Consider the following 15,777-nt stretch of genomic DNA (forward strand, 5'->3'; position numbering starts at 1 on the left):
TAATTAAATTTAATTAAATAAATTTGTTAAATTTTTCATATGCAAAAAATAATATTATATTTTCTAGGAAAACAACGAAAAGCCCCAGATACAAAGTTTACTACTTTTTAAACAATTAGAATAATTGAAATAAAAATATAATAAACAATATTTTAAATCTAAGACTTTTCGTTAATAACCTGCTTTCTGGCTGCATCCCATATCTCCGGATTTTACAATATATAATCACGTATATTGTTTATTATATTTTTATTTCAATTATTCTAATTGTTTAAAAAGTAGTAAACTTTGTATCTGGGGCTTTTCGTTGTTTTCCTCGTAATACGAGAGATGTCGCTGGATTGCGTCTCAATAGGTGGGTTCATTGCATCGCGATGGTTTGCCTTAAAAGAGGCAGAATGTTTGTATTCCCTTCAGAGTTGTGACTGCATAAACTTCACTGATGATGCATAAGGATGCTGAAATAGTTGCTATATGGAGATGGTAGTCCAACTCTGAATCGAATATAAACAAAACCTGCCTTGAACCCTTTTTAATTATATTTTCTCTTTATCAGATCCTAAATTCTCAACTTCAATATTAAAAATTATTCCTTAATCCAACCATGAATAATAATTCGTAGTATCTAATTTTATACCAACTCAAGTAGATTTATTTTTATTTATTTATATTTTTAAATTTTTTTATACATTTTTATGATTGAAAGTATATTTATTATATTTTTTTTTCAGAAAATACTTATTTAGTTAAAAATTGTGTCAACAATTATTGTTCAGGAATCATTTCTTTGTCTCATTTTTCAATGTGTTTGCGTGTTTTATTTTTTATTTTTTTAATTTTTGGTATTGTTTTAATAAAATTTTTTGGAAAGTAGTAACTATTAAAATTAGTTTTATATTTAAATAAAATATAAATAAACTGTTTAAAGTATATTGATTTCGTTAAAATCATATAATAGAAGAATAACTTCTTTTACTTTTACTTTAAATTTTAAAAATTAAACCTATAACACATAATTTCTGCTGACTCTACAGGGTCGTGCAAGAAGTATATCGACTGTGAACTCACACATTGTTTATTTGACATTGAATTGAATCACGCAATGTGTGACTATTATGATGTTATTCTCAAGCTTATAGTTTAATAATTAAATGTAACCTAAATGTTCAAAAGAGAACCAGTATGGGATATTCCACAGATTATTACAATCTCTCTGAGCTACCAAGCCGATATATAAAGTATATAAAGGGTTTTAGATCTAAATATAATTTTTAAATATAAAACTAACTTACCTATAAACTGAATCGTGATACTAGGATCAGTTCCATCAGGACTAAGTTCAGCCGAAGAAAGAATAGGTAGTTCTTTCGCTAGCGAAACATTTTCCCCACAAACAGAGAGGTACGGGTCTAAGCGACCTTTGAGGAAGATGTCCACGATGCCATCGTCACAGGATTTTGATGAAAACTTGATTTGATCGAAGTGTAGCCAGAAATCTCTTTCTCGGTTTACTTTTATTTCCCATATACATCTAAAAATTATTATAAATACTTGAATAGATACAAATAAATGGTGTAAGAGCACAAGTCGTTAAATCCTCTGTAAGGTAATGATATTTACCTTATCGATTTTGGTGGTTCCACATACCCAATAGCTTCATAATAAGGATAATGGATCTCACCATCGGTAATGGGTTGAATAGTAGCCGGCCCACAAAGTGGACCGTGAACAAATTCATACGTCGCTTCGAACAGTGAAGCAGAATGTTTGAAGTAACTTAGAGCACTATGAGTGCTATCAACGATCATTTGTAAATTGAGCTGTTCTCCTTTGGATATGATTTGCGTAGAGAAGGCTTGTCGGTTACATATACAAGTGACATCACCGTTTTGAGCTGCTTTGTTAAGGGAAATTGGAGGGTGAGTGGAGTTAGCACCAGGTAGAAGAGGTTCCCAGATTACTAGTTTGTCGACACGGTCTTCTAAACAGTTTGTGCATGGACCATGATTGTATGGAGATTCCTAAAATAAAAAAAGTAATATGATTTTAATAAAATTTGCAAATTTATATCAAAGTAAAGTAACATAAAGTAACATTTGTTCAGTAAATTTGTCATTTATTGTTTACGTGCTCTGTGTGGTGAAATAAGATTTTTCAATTAGATATTTAGTTGAAGAAACATGTTATTTCAGAGATTTTATTCGTTTTTCTCAAGTGAGCTAGTTCAATGCAATAATTCTTCTTGAAAACTGTTTAAAGTTATATTTGGTGTTTATTTTGTGTTATGAACTAATTATATGTGTTGTTCACGATTATTTTTGATTTAATGGACAGCGTTAAATTAAGATATTATGCTGGATAATTTGTTAATAAATTATTTATGAGTTAATATCTTGTTTCAGTTTTGACACAGTAAGTAGGCCTACATATGAAAGTGAAAATTCTATAATATGTTGCATTGAGGGTATTGTAATTCTATACATTTTAGAAAGTCTTTCATTTGGTTTTACTTTTATTCTATGGGCTAAATGAGGCGCTCAGAGCAACAGTGGCCTAACCCACATCACACAATTTTACCAAAACGCTTTTACTACATTAAAGTTATGCATTAGTTAAGTATTTTCAGATGCAGATTGGCTCAAACAACTATTGGTTGATCTACTCTGCATCTGAAAATATTTAAATAAGAGATAACTTTAATGTAATTAAAGCGTTTTGGTAAAATTGTAGGATGTGGGTTAGGCCAGTGTTACTCTGAGCGCCTCAAATTTAAAACAGTTAAATGAAAAATTGCAATACCAACAATGCCTATACGAATGATATGAAAAATAATCTAAAAAACGACATAAAAACTACGTTTTTGATGTCACGTATTTAAAACGTGATAAAAATGGAGCCAATTATGGTGGGACAAATTCACGTGAATTTCGATGTCGAAAAAACGTGATAAACTGACGTGTTTTTGTGATAATTATGACGTCTTTTCAACGTTTTGTAAACAATATTTGGTTGCCTGGGCCGTAGCTTCTAGTTTTCTCTTTTGATGTTATTTAATCCTCCACGTTTCAGAACCGTACATCAATATGCGTTATATATAATGAGAAATATACGGCCGTATTTTAATTACTTTCAAAATAAGACCGACGAAAACATTTTAACACACAAAAAGATAACTAAAATACAAGTTAGCGAAGTAATTAAATTTCTCACTAGATTGAAGTGCTTTACCAAATAGACAGAGAAATTTATATGGCTATATCACAGTTTTCGTATATAAATAAAGATAACAGTACATTATAAATAATAATTAATTTTTATATACGAAAATTTAGTTGGTGAAATATTCAATTGACTCATTGATCGCCACTAAAAAATCGGACCGATTGCCACCGTACGATCTGATGGGACATTCTTTCACCAAATGCTTAATCGTTTGTATTTCAGCACCGCTATCGCAATTTGGAGAAGGTACTTTTCCCCATCTAAAAAGTGAATCAGAGTACCTACCACAGTTGGTTCTAATCCTGTTTAGTGTCGCTCAGATCCGTCTTGGTTGATTAAAACCCTCTAGCTTGCTTGTAATAAATGGCATATTCCGGATGTCAGGTGGAGCATTCTTCTCCCAATTTTCTTGTCAAGGGTCGGTTATTTCGAAATTTCTTTCAATTAGTATCCTTGCAGAATCCAGAGGTTTCTTTCTTGAACGAAGCCTACTTATGTCTCTGTCGTTAATACCAACGTGAGAGCGGAGCATAGAATCGGCGTTAATTTTTCTATACTCCCTGACAAGGGTATGTTCTCGACGGATATGTGAGGGGATATGTGGCTTAGTTCTGGTAGCCAATACGTTGGGGTGGCCTTGATTGTACCTGATATAATACGCAAAGCCTGGTTTAGTTGGGCATCAAACACGTTTGGTGTGTGGGCTCTTGAGCCATACCGGTGCAGAGTACTCTGCAATGGGATACACGAGTCCTAGCGCTGTCGACCTAAGTGTAGTCACTGAGGAACTCCATGTGGTACCGCATAACTTTTGTAGAATATTGTTTCGTGTTCTAAGTTTTGCAGTAGTCTTTGTAAGATGTTCTTTAAAGCTTAGCGTTCTATCGAGTGTCACACCTAGATATTTTGTCTATTTAGTATGATTGAACAGTCTGTCTTCAAAGTGGATTTTTAATCGGTAATTAGCCAATCTTTTGTTTAAATGAAAGCATGATACTTCCGTCTTGGAGGTATTAAAGATAGAGAAATAAAAATGTAAGAAACAAATTGAATATCTATTTTATCACCGAGGAAATAAAATAATACAGAACAAAATCGAAACAATATATCAACAGAATCAGTATGCTTCTTTTCATGAGCATTTTTCAGTGCGTCACAAATGATAGAAAAAAGGTACGTCCGTGATAATATACATTTTAGTGACATGAAATTTTAGTTAAATCTGACAGTTGTCACATTTTATTTGAAATTTGGCGTAAAAACAAATCAATTGTGTTTATTGCATTTATAAAATGGTATTTTCTTTGATTTGTATAGTCTTATAAATTGTACGGATTATATTCGTAGATATATTATATAATTCGTAAATAATTTTTTTTTCGATTATAGCGCCATCTATTGACAACTAGAATAAATGTTATAAATATCACCGATGAAATGTAATTACCGACGTGCGTTTTTTCCTGTCACATACAATTTAATGCGTTAGAATGAAATCGAAAAACTGTGACGCACTGAAAGATGCTCATGAGAAAAAGCATACTGCACATGAAACAATAAATGCACTACATATACAGTGATGGGCGCGCTAATAACCAGTAAAATAGCACAAAAGATGTAAATCGTATTAAGTTGTGAGATAAAAAGAAATGGAACTAGTCGAGCTGGGAAATTTGGCGATATTAACCTATGAATTTACATTACATTGATTGTTTCCAACCTTTAGACGTATCGGATGAGTTTGGCAACTGCCACTGTCATAGTGACAGTTTTAGTTAACATACTCGTCTAATACGTGTAAAGATGGGAAAAAAACAATACAATGTAAATTCATAGGTTATTATCGCTAAATTTCCCAGCTCGACTAGTTTCATTCCTTTTTATTTCACAACTTAATATGTTTTCCATCTTTTGTGCTATTTTGCCGGTTATTAGCGCGCTCATCACATGTATGTATATATGTTTTTGGTGGTTCCTAATAATCTATCGTAATTTATTAAAAAAAAAAAAATTAAATATAAAGTACATGTAATACTTACTTTAAAATATACATTGTTGATGGTTAATATAACTCTTGCGAATAACCTCTTGTCCGTAACAAATCTATACAAGCAACTAACATCTTCACTGGTTTGAGGTGTTTTATAAACCAATGTATTCAGCGGCGATCTCAGCCAACCTTTAACTTGTTTCCAAGAAGAAAATATCTCATCACATTGTTTTCCTGGCACAGCTTCTCCCAATTTTGTATTATTAAAGAAGTCGTAATGCGCCCAGTAGTATAAGGAAGATCTGAAAATAAAAAAGAAAGTCAACAATAATTGTAAAAAATAAGACTTAAATTCTTAAAACTTTGATTTTCATGATGACTATTCGTCATAGAATACTCTCTCTAATATAATCCAATATTAGCAAACTTAATAATGCAGATTTAATAAATAAATATAGGATACACAAAAACTCTCCTCCACTTTGTGAGTCTTTTAGAAATCTCTCATATTGCGATTATACCCACTCACATACATATAATAGCTCAAATTTTGAAGATTTTTATTATTTTTATAAACTATTACGGTAACTAAACCAAGGTACCATGTAAATACTGCAATCAGCTTCAATATTTTAAGAAATTTATTAGAAAACTGGCCAGAATCAACAGTTATTTACACAGATGCATCAAAGTCTTCGTTTGGCACTGGGTGCGCTTTTTATATCCCCTCAAAAAGTATAGAAAACATGTTTCTATATACTATACAAAAAGTATAGAAAACATTAATTCTAGTCAGAAATTCCGAAATGGCAGTCGGTGGAGCTGTCTGACTCTTTTAGCGTTCCCCATATGTACGCATCTGGTGGCGTTAGTTCTGGTGAGCGGCAGTTCCCAAATCGATCGCGCAGTATTCGAAGAGACTCCCTGGCAATGACATGTTGTCCCGTCTTCGTGACCTTTTCCGTATGACCGAAAATAGTACTCCACCATTTCGTTTCACCACTCAGTACGTTTCAGCGCCTGACACATACAAATATGAGGCATACGAATTTCAGTATTATATATTTTGCCGCATACCATATTTTTGCGTTTTATGAAATATAAAGTAAATACACCAAATCTTTCAATACCGTGAAATTACTATGTAATTTTTACTCGCGCAGGACTGTCGATCCGCAACTTGCTGCCACAAACCAACGCTCGTATGTAGGTAATATGATACCTACATAAATCACAGTCTAGCCATGGTCAAGGAATACAAAGCACGACGCGACGGTTGGGTTGGATGGGGAAAATTGAACAAAAAATGAAAATCATTTCGACGCGGAGGTGTGAGTCCGCGCGCCAGTCACGGAAGGTTACGATAAAGATAGTTAAAATTTCAAGAGACAAATCACCAAGTGGTAAAAGAAGTATTAGCCAACCGCTCAAGAGATAGACTGCGTGACAATGTTCCATAGAGGCAAAAACCCGCCAATTTTTTTTGTAAGCGTTTATTAACAATCAGAATTACATAATCTATGAGTTAATTTGATAACAAGTACAATAACTTATATCAACTATATGTAGTATTGTACACTAATATGGCGTTATTAGGTACATCACCCAGCGGTTTCACCTCAGTTTCAGCGAAGATATATGGGCCATAATCTTCTCAATCTTCTGTTGTTTAGTGACTGCAGTAGTGGTAAAATTAATTGGTTGGGGTGGCCATCCAATTTCTCGTGGTGTCTGTTGGCTCTTTCTTGAATTACGGTGCTGAATAACGGGATGTTTAGGTCTCTATAAAGGAAAAACCCGCCAATGAATAACCAAAATTTGTTATATAAAGAAAGAAGAAGAAGATACACATTCTGTTACGAAACTCAAGCCTGCCCTCAACCTCTAGCTAGATCCTTCTGCAGAGGACCTAATCGAACCGGCCAAGAACTCGTTTTGATCTCTTTCTGCATTGAGCGCCAACTTGTTTGGTTGTATTCAATTGGTTTAGAATATTGTAGAACAAAGTCGGAAGTGCTTAAAAAGAAGATCGAATTGTAAACATTCATTGATTTCTTGATTGTAATTGTGAGTGCTTGAATATGTTGTATATTTTTATATAAATTATAATAAAAATGTGTTAAAAATTATTGTAAATAGTTATTGTCAAAGTCAGGCAAATATGCAGGCTGAAAAGGAATATATATGCGCATATGCATATTATTTGTGTCAAATATGCATGTATATGCATTTATTTATGTCAAATATGCTTGTATATGCATGTATTATTTGTGTCAAATATGCATGTATGAACATAATATTTTAAGTATGAAAGTTGCTGTGGTACTATTTTATTTTTCTAAAATTCTTTAAAAAGTTTAAGTGGTTCGGAAGAATCTACTGGCTTTAATTCAGCAAAAATTTCTGCATAAAACGTTGCAGCCTCTAATCAAGTTCTCATCTAGTAACAATAGGTTTTGGTGGAAGAGGAAGATTTGGCAAATGTTCTTTATACAACTGATATCTTATAGGTGCCTCAAGAAATATTTTGTTCATATTTGAAATAAAATTACTAACATTATATTATATCTCTCCTGCTACCTCATTTAAACCATGTGCTAGGCAAGTTGTATGTACTAAACGTGGATAAAAAATTTCAAATTGTTTCCTACTTTACCCATGTAAGGTGCAGCATCTGAAAGAAAAAGAAAAAATTTTCGTTGGAAACAGCTAAATTAAGAAAAAAATTGCCAAACTCTCTTGCAAAAATTTTAAAACTGTTACCTAGTGCGTTGGTTTTATTCAACTGCTTGGAAGTATGTAATTAAATGCGATTTGCAAGTTTGCTCATTTTTAAGAGATCCGATTAATAAATGTGCGATGTATCGTGCAGAAGAATCAATTGTTTCATCCACACATACATAAAAATAATTGTCTCATATATCTAATTTTATTTTACTCAGTACCGCCGAATATACCTACAAAATCGACCTCGTTTCTTCGTAAACTTCTTTCACTTGGAATTATTCCATTTGCAGTATTTTCCAAGAAACATTCGCAAATTTTCCTTTGATAATTTGGACAAAGACATGTTTTATTTTAACAATGCTTCGAACAAATCATGGTTAAATGTCTCTTGCTCACTTGATTTCCTATTAGTTGATTTTAAGCACCTAGATATAGAATCTTGTTTTCTCTCCCGATTCTAATTTTTTTTTACCGGTGTGTAAAGCAATTTTGCAATGCTGGACTATTTGGAATTTTTCCGCATGGAATATGCAAAAAAATTCCTACAGTAAACTAAATAATTTTTAGATCGGGGGTTATTTAAAGAATTTTAAATTAAAAATGTATATTTTTTGGTTTTCTGATTATTTTTATGCAATTTAAAATATTTAGGTTTACTTTGTATTTATTTACTGCATGCTGAGCATAATAATTTTCCCATATCAATGACTAATTATGGATGCCTTGATCCAGACAGAAATATCAGGTATTGTCCTTTTCATGAGCATTTTTCAGTGCGTAACAAATGATAGGAAAAAAGGTAATATAAGTCTGTGATAATACACATTTATGACATTTATTCTAACATAACATTTTAGTTAAATCTGACAATTGTCACATTTTATTTTCAATTTGGAATAAAAACAAATCAAATGTGTTTCTTGCATTTATAAAATGGTATTTTCTTTTATTTGTATAGTCTTATAAATTATACAGATTATATTTGTAATATTATTATCTAATTAAAAAAAATTATTTTTTTATTATGGCGCCATCTATCGACAACTAGAATAACTAGAATAAATGGTATTAACCCATTTAGCGCCAAAGGTGCGAAAACGCACCATTTTTTTGTAGAATTTTTTTTTGGCAATTCGTTAATTTTTTTTAAATCTTTGTATTTTTTAAGCAACCAGAAGATATAAGTGTAACTAAATTTAATTTTGTTTAATTTCCAAACTCATGCTTTCATCACAAAAATATTTTCTAAATGTCCGACATTTTCAATCCTTTGACGCAACTTTATTTTTACTGTAGTAATTTTATCGGCATAACACTTTTGTGGTCAAATAAATTAAAACATTATTTTTTTAACCTATATGTACACCAATTGTTATAAAAATACAAAAAAAAATAATTTCTGAGTCATCAAATCTCGTGTTTGAAAATAATGGTTCGATAACGAACCATTGGCGGAAGTCGACATATAATCCTGTCTGATCAGGAATAAGTTCAAGGTGATGCACAGGCAGTAATTTGTTGGGATATTTCTTTATTATGTGTAAAAACACGTATCCACTATGCTTTCACTCCGAGCTCCTGCAACTGCTCCACATAGTGGACACGTTTGGCGCTCCCGGGCTGTGCAATTTTGCGCACTCTGCCTCGGCGCTCCAATCTGGGGCGGTTTATATGTAAGGGAGCGCATACCGTATCGATTGGAGCAAATGCAGGGAGCGCGGAGCGCAAGAAGTTCGTGAACATAGTGGATGGTTGGCGCTCTCGGACGATGCAACAGTGTGCGCTCCGCCTCAACGGTCCAATAGGTGGCGGTTTATATGTAGAGGAGCGCATGCATGTAGATGGGAGCAGTTGCAGGGAGCGCGGAGCGCAAGAGGTTTGTAAACATAGTGAATGGTAGGCACTCCCGGACCGTGCAACAGTGCGCGCTCCGTCTCGGCGTTCCAATTGGTGTCGGTTTATATGTAGAGGAACGCATACCGTATCGATTGGAGCAGTTGAAGGGAGCGCGGAGTGCAAGAGGTTCGTGAACATAGTGGATGGTTGGCGCTCCCGGACCGTGCAACAGTGCGCCAAAGACCGTGCGGCAGTGCCTCGGTGGTCCAATATTACGAACATAGTGGATACGTACCTTTAGAAAGACGGGTATTCTGGTATTCAGTTTTGTTATAATCTAGGGTGGGGGAGGGGGGGGGGGCTCCATAAGGGTGGATGTGTAGTGTTGTAGACAGTAGACAATATGTCGATTCGTCGAATTTATGCAACTGGCACAGTGCAAGATACAGGATTGGAAAGTGTAAACTTCCAATATCTAAAATAATTTCTAAAAAGGATAGAGGGCCGTTCGACTTCATTTTTGACAAAGAAGCTGAAGAAGGTGTAGGCAATGTTCTAACCATATTATTTTTGTTTATGAAAACTTCCAGATCCATTTACACTCTAAATGTTTTGAGACTTTTCAGAACAAATAAAATTGTGTATTTCAATTTTTATATCTCATTTCCGCCAAAGGTTCGAAAACGAACCATTTTGTTGTTGTGACACCTGCCATTATCAAAGTGTAAAAAATTTTTTTTACGAATGTTTAAGTTTATTTTACTCTAGTTAATCAAATATATTACATATTATTGCAGTATTTCTTTGCTTGACGGTTAATGGGTTAATGTCACCGACGAAATGTTATCACCGACGTGCCTTTTTTCTGTCACATACAATTTAATGCGTTAGAAAGAAATCGAAAAACTGTGACGCACTGAAAGATGATCATGAGAAAAAGAATACGAAGGTATTCGAACCATGAATAAACAAATAAATTCGATTTGAAAACCTATTATATGCACTTTATTTTTAAATATACCAGTATATGCAAAATTCAAAAGAAACTACAAAAATATGCAAATGCATATGCATATGCACTATTGCATATTTGCCTGACTCTAGTTATTGTAATATAAACTAAACTACATAAATGAAGTGCTAAATAGTTATTTATGAAACAGTTCGTGAAGTATGCTTTTTGCGAACGCACGCGACTTTTAGAGCTCGAGTGACAACGGAGCGAGTGTTATATATAGCGAAAGTTCGCAAAAAGTACTTCACGCACAGTTTCATACACAATATTTTATCTACGATAAACAAATAAAAAACTGTAACTCTTCGTCACTGGAATCCATTTCTATTCTACAATTTTTAGAACTTTGACATTCAAAAATCCTAACTACTTTCAAACCAAAAAACTGTCAAAAATTTTGTTGTAAGTCATTGCTCATATTGTCATCACCATGACAACGCGAAGTTAAGTATATTTGATTATAGGAAAGTGTGCCAAAAAACCCATTGAAAGGTGCGAAAAAGTAAATCCTATTTAAAATACATTGTTACTTCACGCACACTTTAAACCCTTCACGCACTGCTATCTATAATGAAAGTTTTCACAAACTAAAACTTATATAACATAGAGTAGATAAAATTAATTTAAAAATTAAAAGAAATAAAATAAGATCAATACTCTTTTATTTCATTTCCTCATTCCTTAAAATAAACAAAAATGTTTACTCAATCAGTAAGCATACGGTATATTCGCGAAACTCTAAATTAAGATTATTTCTACGGCGATTAAAGTAATATAGTGGCCATTGATTACATGTTTCGTTGAAATGATGGCGTGATCAGAAACAATAAATTGCGAGGGTTTGAATGGAAAATGACTAACATGTAATAACAATTGGGTAGGCTGGATGCTTTGAATCATTTTAATGGGTTTAATGCAATTTCTGCTGTTCGAATTGTTTCAGCGTACAGGAATTTTCTGAGAATCTAGGCTAATTGTCCTCTGCAGTATTTAGCACATACAAAAAATGTGTGTCAATCCAAAATGGAAAATTCCATAATATTTTGTTATACTCCAGAAACTCTCCCCACAAACAAAGACTGGAGATTTTTCAGATAATTTTAAGACAACTTAATCCAATTCACCTAATCCGAAAATGTTTCCAAATAGCCACTTTATACGATGTACAGTCGGAAAAATTAAAGAATACCCATGAACGAACATATAAAACACGCTGTATTTTCCTGTCACCGTGTCACAAAGAAAATTGTCCAGTGCAAGTACATGTAACAATAATTATTACATGTACTTGCGCTGGCCAATTTTTTGTGTGACACGGTGACAGGAAGATACAGCGTGTTTTATATGTTCGTTCATGGGTATTCTTTCATTTTTTCTACTGTAGGTAATTGCGCAATTAATTGCACAATTTCTTGCGCAAGAACTTGTGCAGTAAGTTGCAACTAACTTTCTGCAATAAAGTGATTACACAGTCAGAGCCGTGCGGTACATCTTTTCAATATGATGCAAGTCCTCGAAATGCCGCCCCTTAAGTATTATTGAAAATTAACTTTTATTTTTATTAAATGAAATGACACAAAATTTTTACGATTTCGACATGAAAACTTCTATTTCAAAAACAAAACATACCTTAAATTAAATGAAATATGCATAAACATTAAATAACATTTACAAAAATTACAATTTTGCCCTTCTGACTTTAATTTTGGCCTTCTGACTTTAATTTTGACAAACTGTCAATCAGATTGGTGTAGTCTAAAGTAGCAGCTAGTGATGACTCTTTTGGAATGAGTGCTAAATTTTTTAATTTTGTTTGTCTTATGGACCTTCGTAAATAGTTTTTAATAATTTTTAATTTTGAAAAACTTCTTTCCCCACTAGCTACCGAGACAGGCAGTGTTAATAAAATTCATAGTGATACAACTACATTTGGGTATAAAGAATTTATTGTATTTTGACACAGTTTTGGTAACAGTTCAAAATCTCAAATCCTTAAAAAAAGGTTTCATGGAGTAAGTATGGTATCATTTGAGATATATCACGCAATATCATTTGAATCTATATCCAATTCTTATTCTTTTTCTAGTGAAAGTATTGAATGAAGATTCATACAATATTTTTCTAGTGTTTTATAGAAGCCAAAAACGGCCAATCAAAGAATTAATGTTAATGTCTAAAATATAGATGAAAATATTTATTTTAAATTTATCTTCCTCTGTTAAGAACTCATCCACAGATTTTTCGTAATCAAATTGGCGCTTTTTTCTCCTGGCTCAAATCTCATTTTCAGCTGGAAATTCGGAACTTATATCAAGATTTTCTGCAATTCCATTAGAAGTAATTTTCATTTGGCCATAGCTAGATTGTCTGTAACTTTTCATTTTTTCTATAGTTGCTGACAATATTTTTAAATAATCTAACAAATTTATAGTTACATGTTGCAACATATTTATACTACACCGCTTTTCCATAACTTCTTAAAATTTGTCAAAATAAGTTCTGTTAAACCTTCAATAAAAATTTTTTCGATAATTTATTCTGAGAATTAAAAGCGACAACTCTTATTGTCAATGAGAGCTGTTCAATATGACTTACGTCTGTGGTAGGTACAATCGGCGATTATCGAAAAATATTTAGCGATTTTTGCTATTTCGAAAATTTTGTTTAAAATAACATTATCCATTATACTTATAGATTCATCTTGCCTACTGTTCCTTAAATAAGTCTCAAACCACTTATCAGACTCTCGTTAAACTCTCCTGATATGTTCTTCCATTACTAGATCAAACTCAGAGAGCAATTTGTACCTACTAACTTTAAAAATTTTCCATTATTAGGTTGAAACAAATGATCAGTTGCTCCACGAAAAGCTAAACACTGTGAGACCAAAAGTCTAATTCTTTTCAGAACTTCTCTCCAATCTTGAATTATCCATTATTATATTAGATTTTACTGATTATGCCGCCCCCTTGTGATGCCGCCTGATGCGATTGCCTCACCGCATCATAACACGGTACGGCCCTGTACACAGTGCAAACACTTGCATAAACTGACATAAAATAGACAGAAACTTTGACAAAATAGCATAAATTTTAGTTTATGTTGTTTTTATAAATTAAATGTAATTTTTTGAGTAGAGTATGAACTATCTTTTAGTAAAGTCGTCCCAGGAACGCAACTCATCAATATTGGCAATATCATTTTAAAGTCGTCTACTTTAAAATGTATAATACGTGTCTGAATTGCCGATATAAATGAGTCAGATTAAATAAATTATTAGAAGAATTTTTACTAAGCAACAACATTTTTATTTATTTAGTATTATTTTGTATTTTGACAACGACACCCGACTTGGGCGTCGAAACGTTAATAAAATCATTTTTAGGTAAAATTGTGGCTTATTTTCCATTTGAATATACTTGATTATAAAAATGCCACAAGAAAATAGCTTCAGAACAACATTGAGTAGAGTTATCAGACATTAGACTATTTATGTTGGATTACAATTTGAGAAAATTATAATATAATATGTATTATAACAAAATCAATTATTATTATTCATTTACAAAAGGAAATAAGTTGTAAGAAATACAAATAGAAAATAGTTTTTTTATCCCTATGTTGCATAATTAAAGTGATCCACCAGAATAATGTTATCTTTGAAGCGTGAATTTGGTAAAAAGTTCCTCTAGTTTTGTTAAAAAATTGTTTAGTTTGAAATTTAGGATGACAGGATGTCAATGTAGTAAAAACAAACAGTGTAGCCTTAAAAGTTACTAAAAATATAACCAAATTGCAGAAAAAATTGCATCCAAACTAGGACATGTTCTATTGAGCTGCAACTTCTTGCAGCAAGAAGTTGCTGCAAAAAGTTGCTGCTTTTCTGTGCAATTTTCGTATAATACGATGCAATTTTTATTACTGCAAAAATTGTGCAATTAGTTGCATCGTGTAAAGTGGCTATAAGGGAGCTAGAGCTATCTTAAGATCTTGGAATTCGTTTTTCTTAAATATCTCCAGAACGCTTCAATTTAGAAAAAACAAAAACTGGTACGCTTATTTATCTTCCAGAGATAAAGGTATTCTAGTACCGGTCACAGGCTCCCGTTTTGGATAGGGCAACGGTCATTTTATTTTTAATTAACCTAAAACTAATTAAGTCCATTCAACAAGATAGACCTATAGTTATTCCATTTAGAAAGTGGGAATTGCACGAATTGCCTGCCATTACCATAAGTGCTGTGTGTGAAGTTTGGGCCGTTAAAACAAACTAGCACATCTGTTGAAAGACCATGTTATGTCATTGTTTTCTTTTAAACAGGCAAACGTAACATGATCACAGCTGGTCCTACCTCATCCTCTATTTTATTTCATAACTTTCTTGTCTTTAACTTCTTAGCATTTTTGACACTGGATTATTAAATTGTGAGGTATTCTAGTACTAAAAAGTACTGTTGCTTTAAGTCGGTAGGATGCACTGTTTTCTAGAAAAATCGATTTGAAAATATTCCGTTTTTGAATTTGAAAATAATAAAAAAAATCAACAAAAAACGGTGTATTTTACCGACTTAAAGCAAGAGTAACTTTTAGTACTAGATTACCTCATAATTTATTCATCAAGTTATCAAAAATGACGAAGCAAGTTTTCAATCCTAATAGCAAATGAATAATATTGAAAAATATTAAAAATCACTAAAAGATTTTTAAATTGAAAACTTATTGGTACATTTTCATGGTAACACCTCCAAGACTTCTATAATTTGCAAGTCATATGGATGCTGCAGTGAAGACGAGAGGGAAGGAATTCTACACTTTGCAATTCACATCCCCCGTCTGCAGCCGGCCAAATTCCAACTGAAAGATGCACCTGGTTACTCTACGGAGTAATACGAAAATAAAATAAAAATGTGTACCATTTTTATTCGGTTGCGATGCGAAGGCAAACCAATCTTACTTTTTAATTAGATTACGGAGTGCAGTCCAGTTC

The 15,777-nt window shown here is 32.6% G+C and overlaps 1 protein-coding gene across 1 annotated transcript in view; it reads right to left on the reverse strand.

The window, feature by feature from the left end:
* The window catches only part of LOC114326826 (uncharacterized), a 149,961-nt gene that overhangs the window by 7,532 nt on the left and 126,652 nt on the right, over positions 1–15,777 (reverse strand). Inside the window, exons 6-8 of the mRNA XM_028275277.2 lie at positions 5,262–5,514; positions 1,621–2,021; positions 1,293–1,531 (exon numbers count right to left, since the gene is read on the reverse strand). Coding sequence (XP_028131078.2) covers positions 1,293–1,531; positions 1,621–2,021; positions 5,262–5,514 — 893 coding nt within the window. The remainder of the gene's footprint in view (positions 1–1,292; positions 1,532–1,620; positions 2,022–5,261; positions 5,515–15,777) is intronic.

The sequence above is a fragment of the Diabrotica virgifera genome, chromosome 3 (assembly GCF_917563875.1).
Source record: "Diabrotica virgifera virgifera chromosome 3, PGI_DIABVI_V3a".
Classification (NCBI taxonomy): Eukaryota; Metazoa; Arthropoda; class Insecta; order Coleoptera; family Chrysomelidae; genus Diabrotica; species Diabrotica virgifera.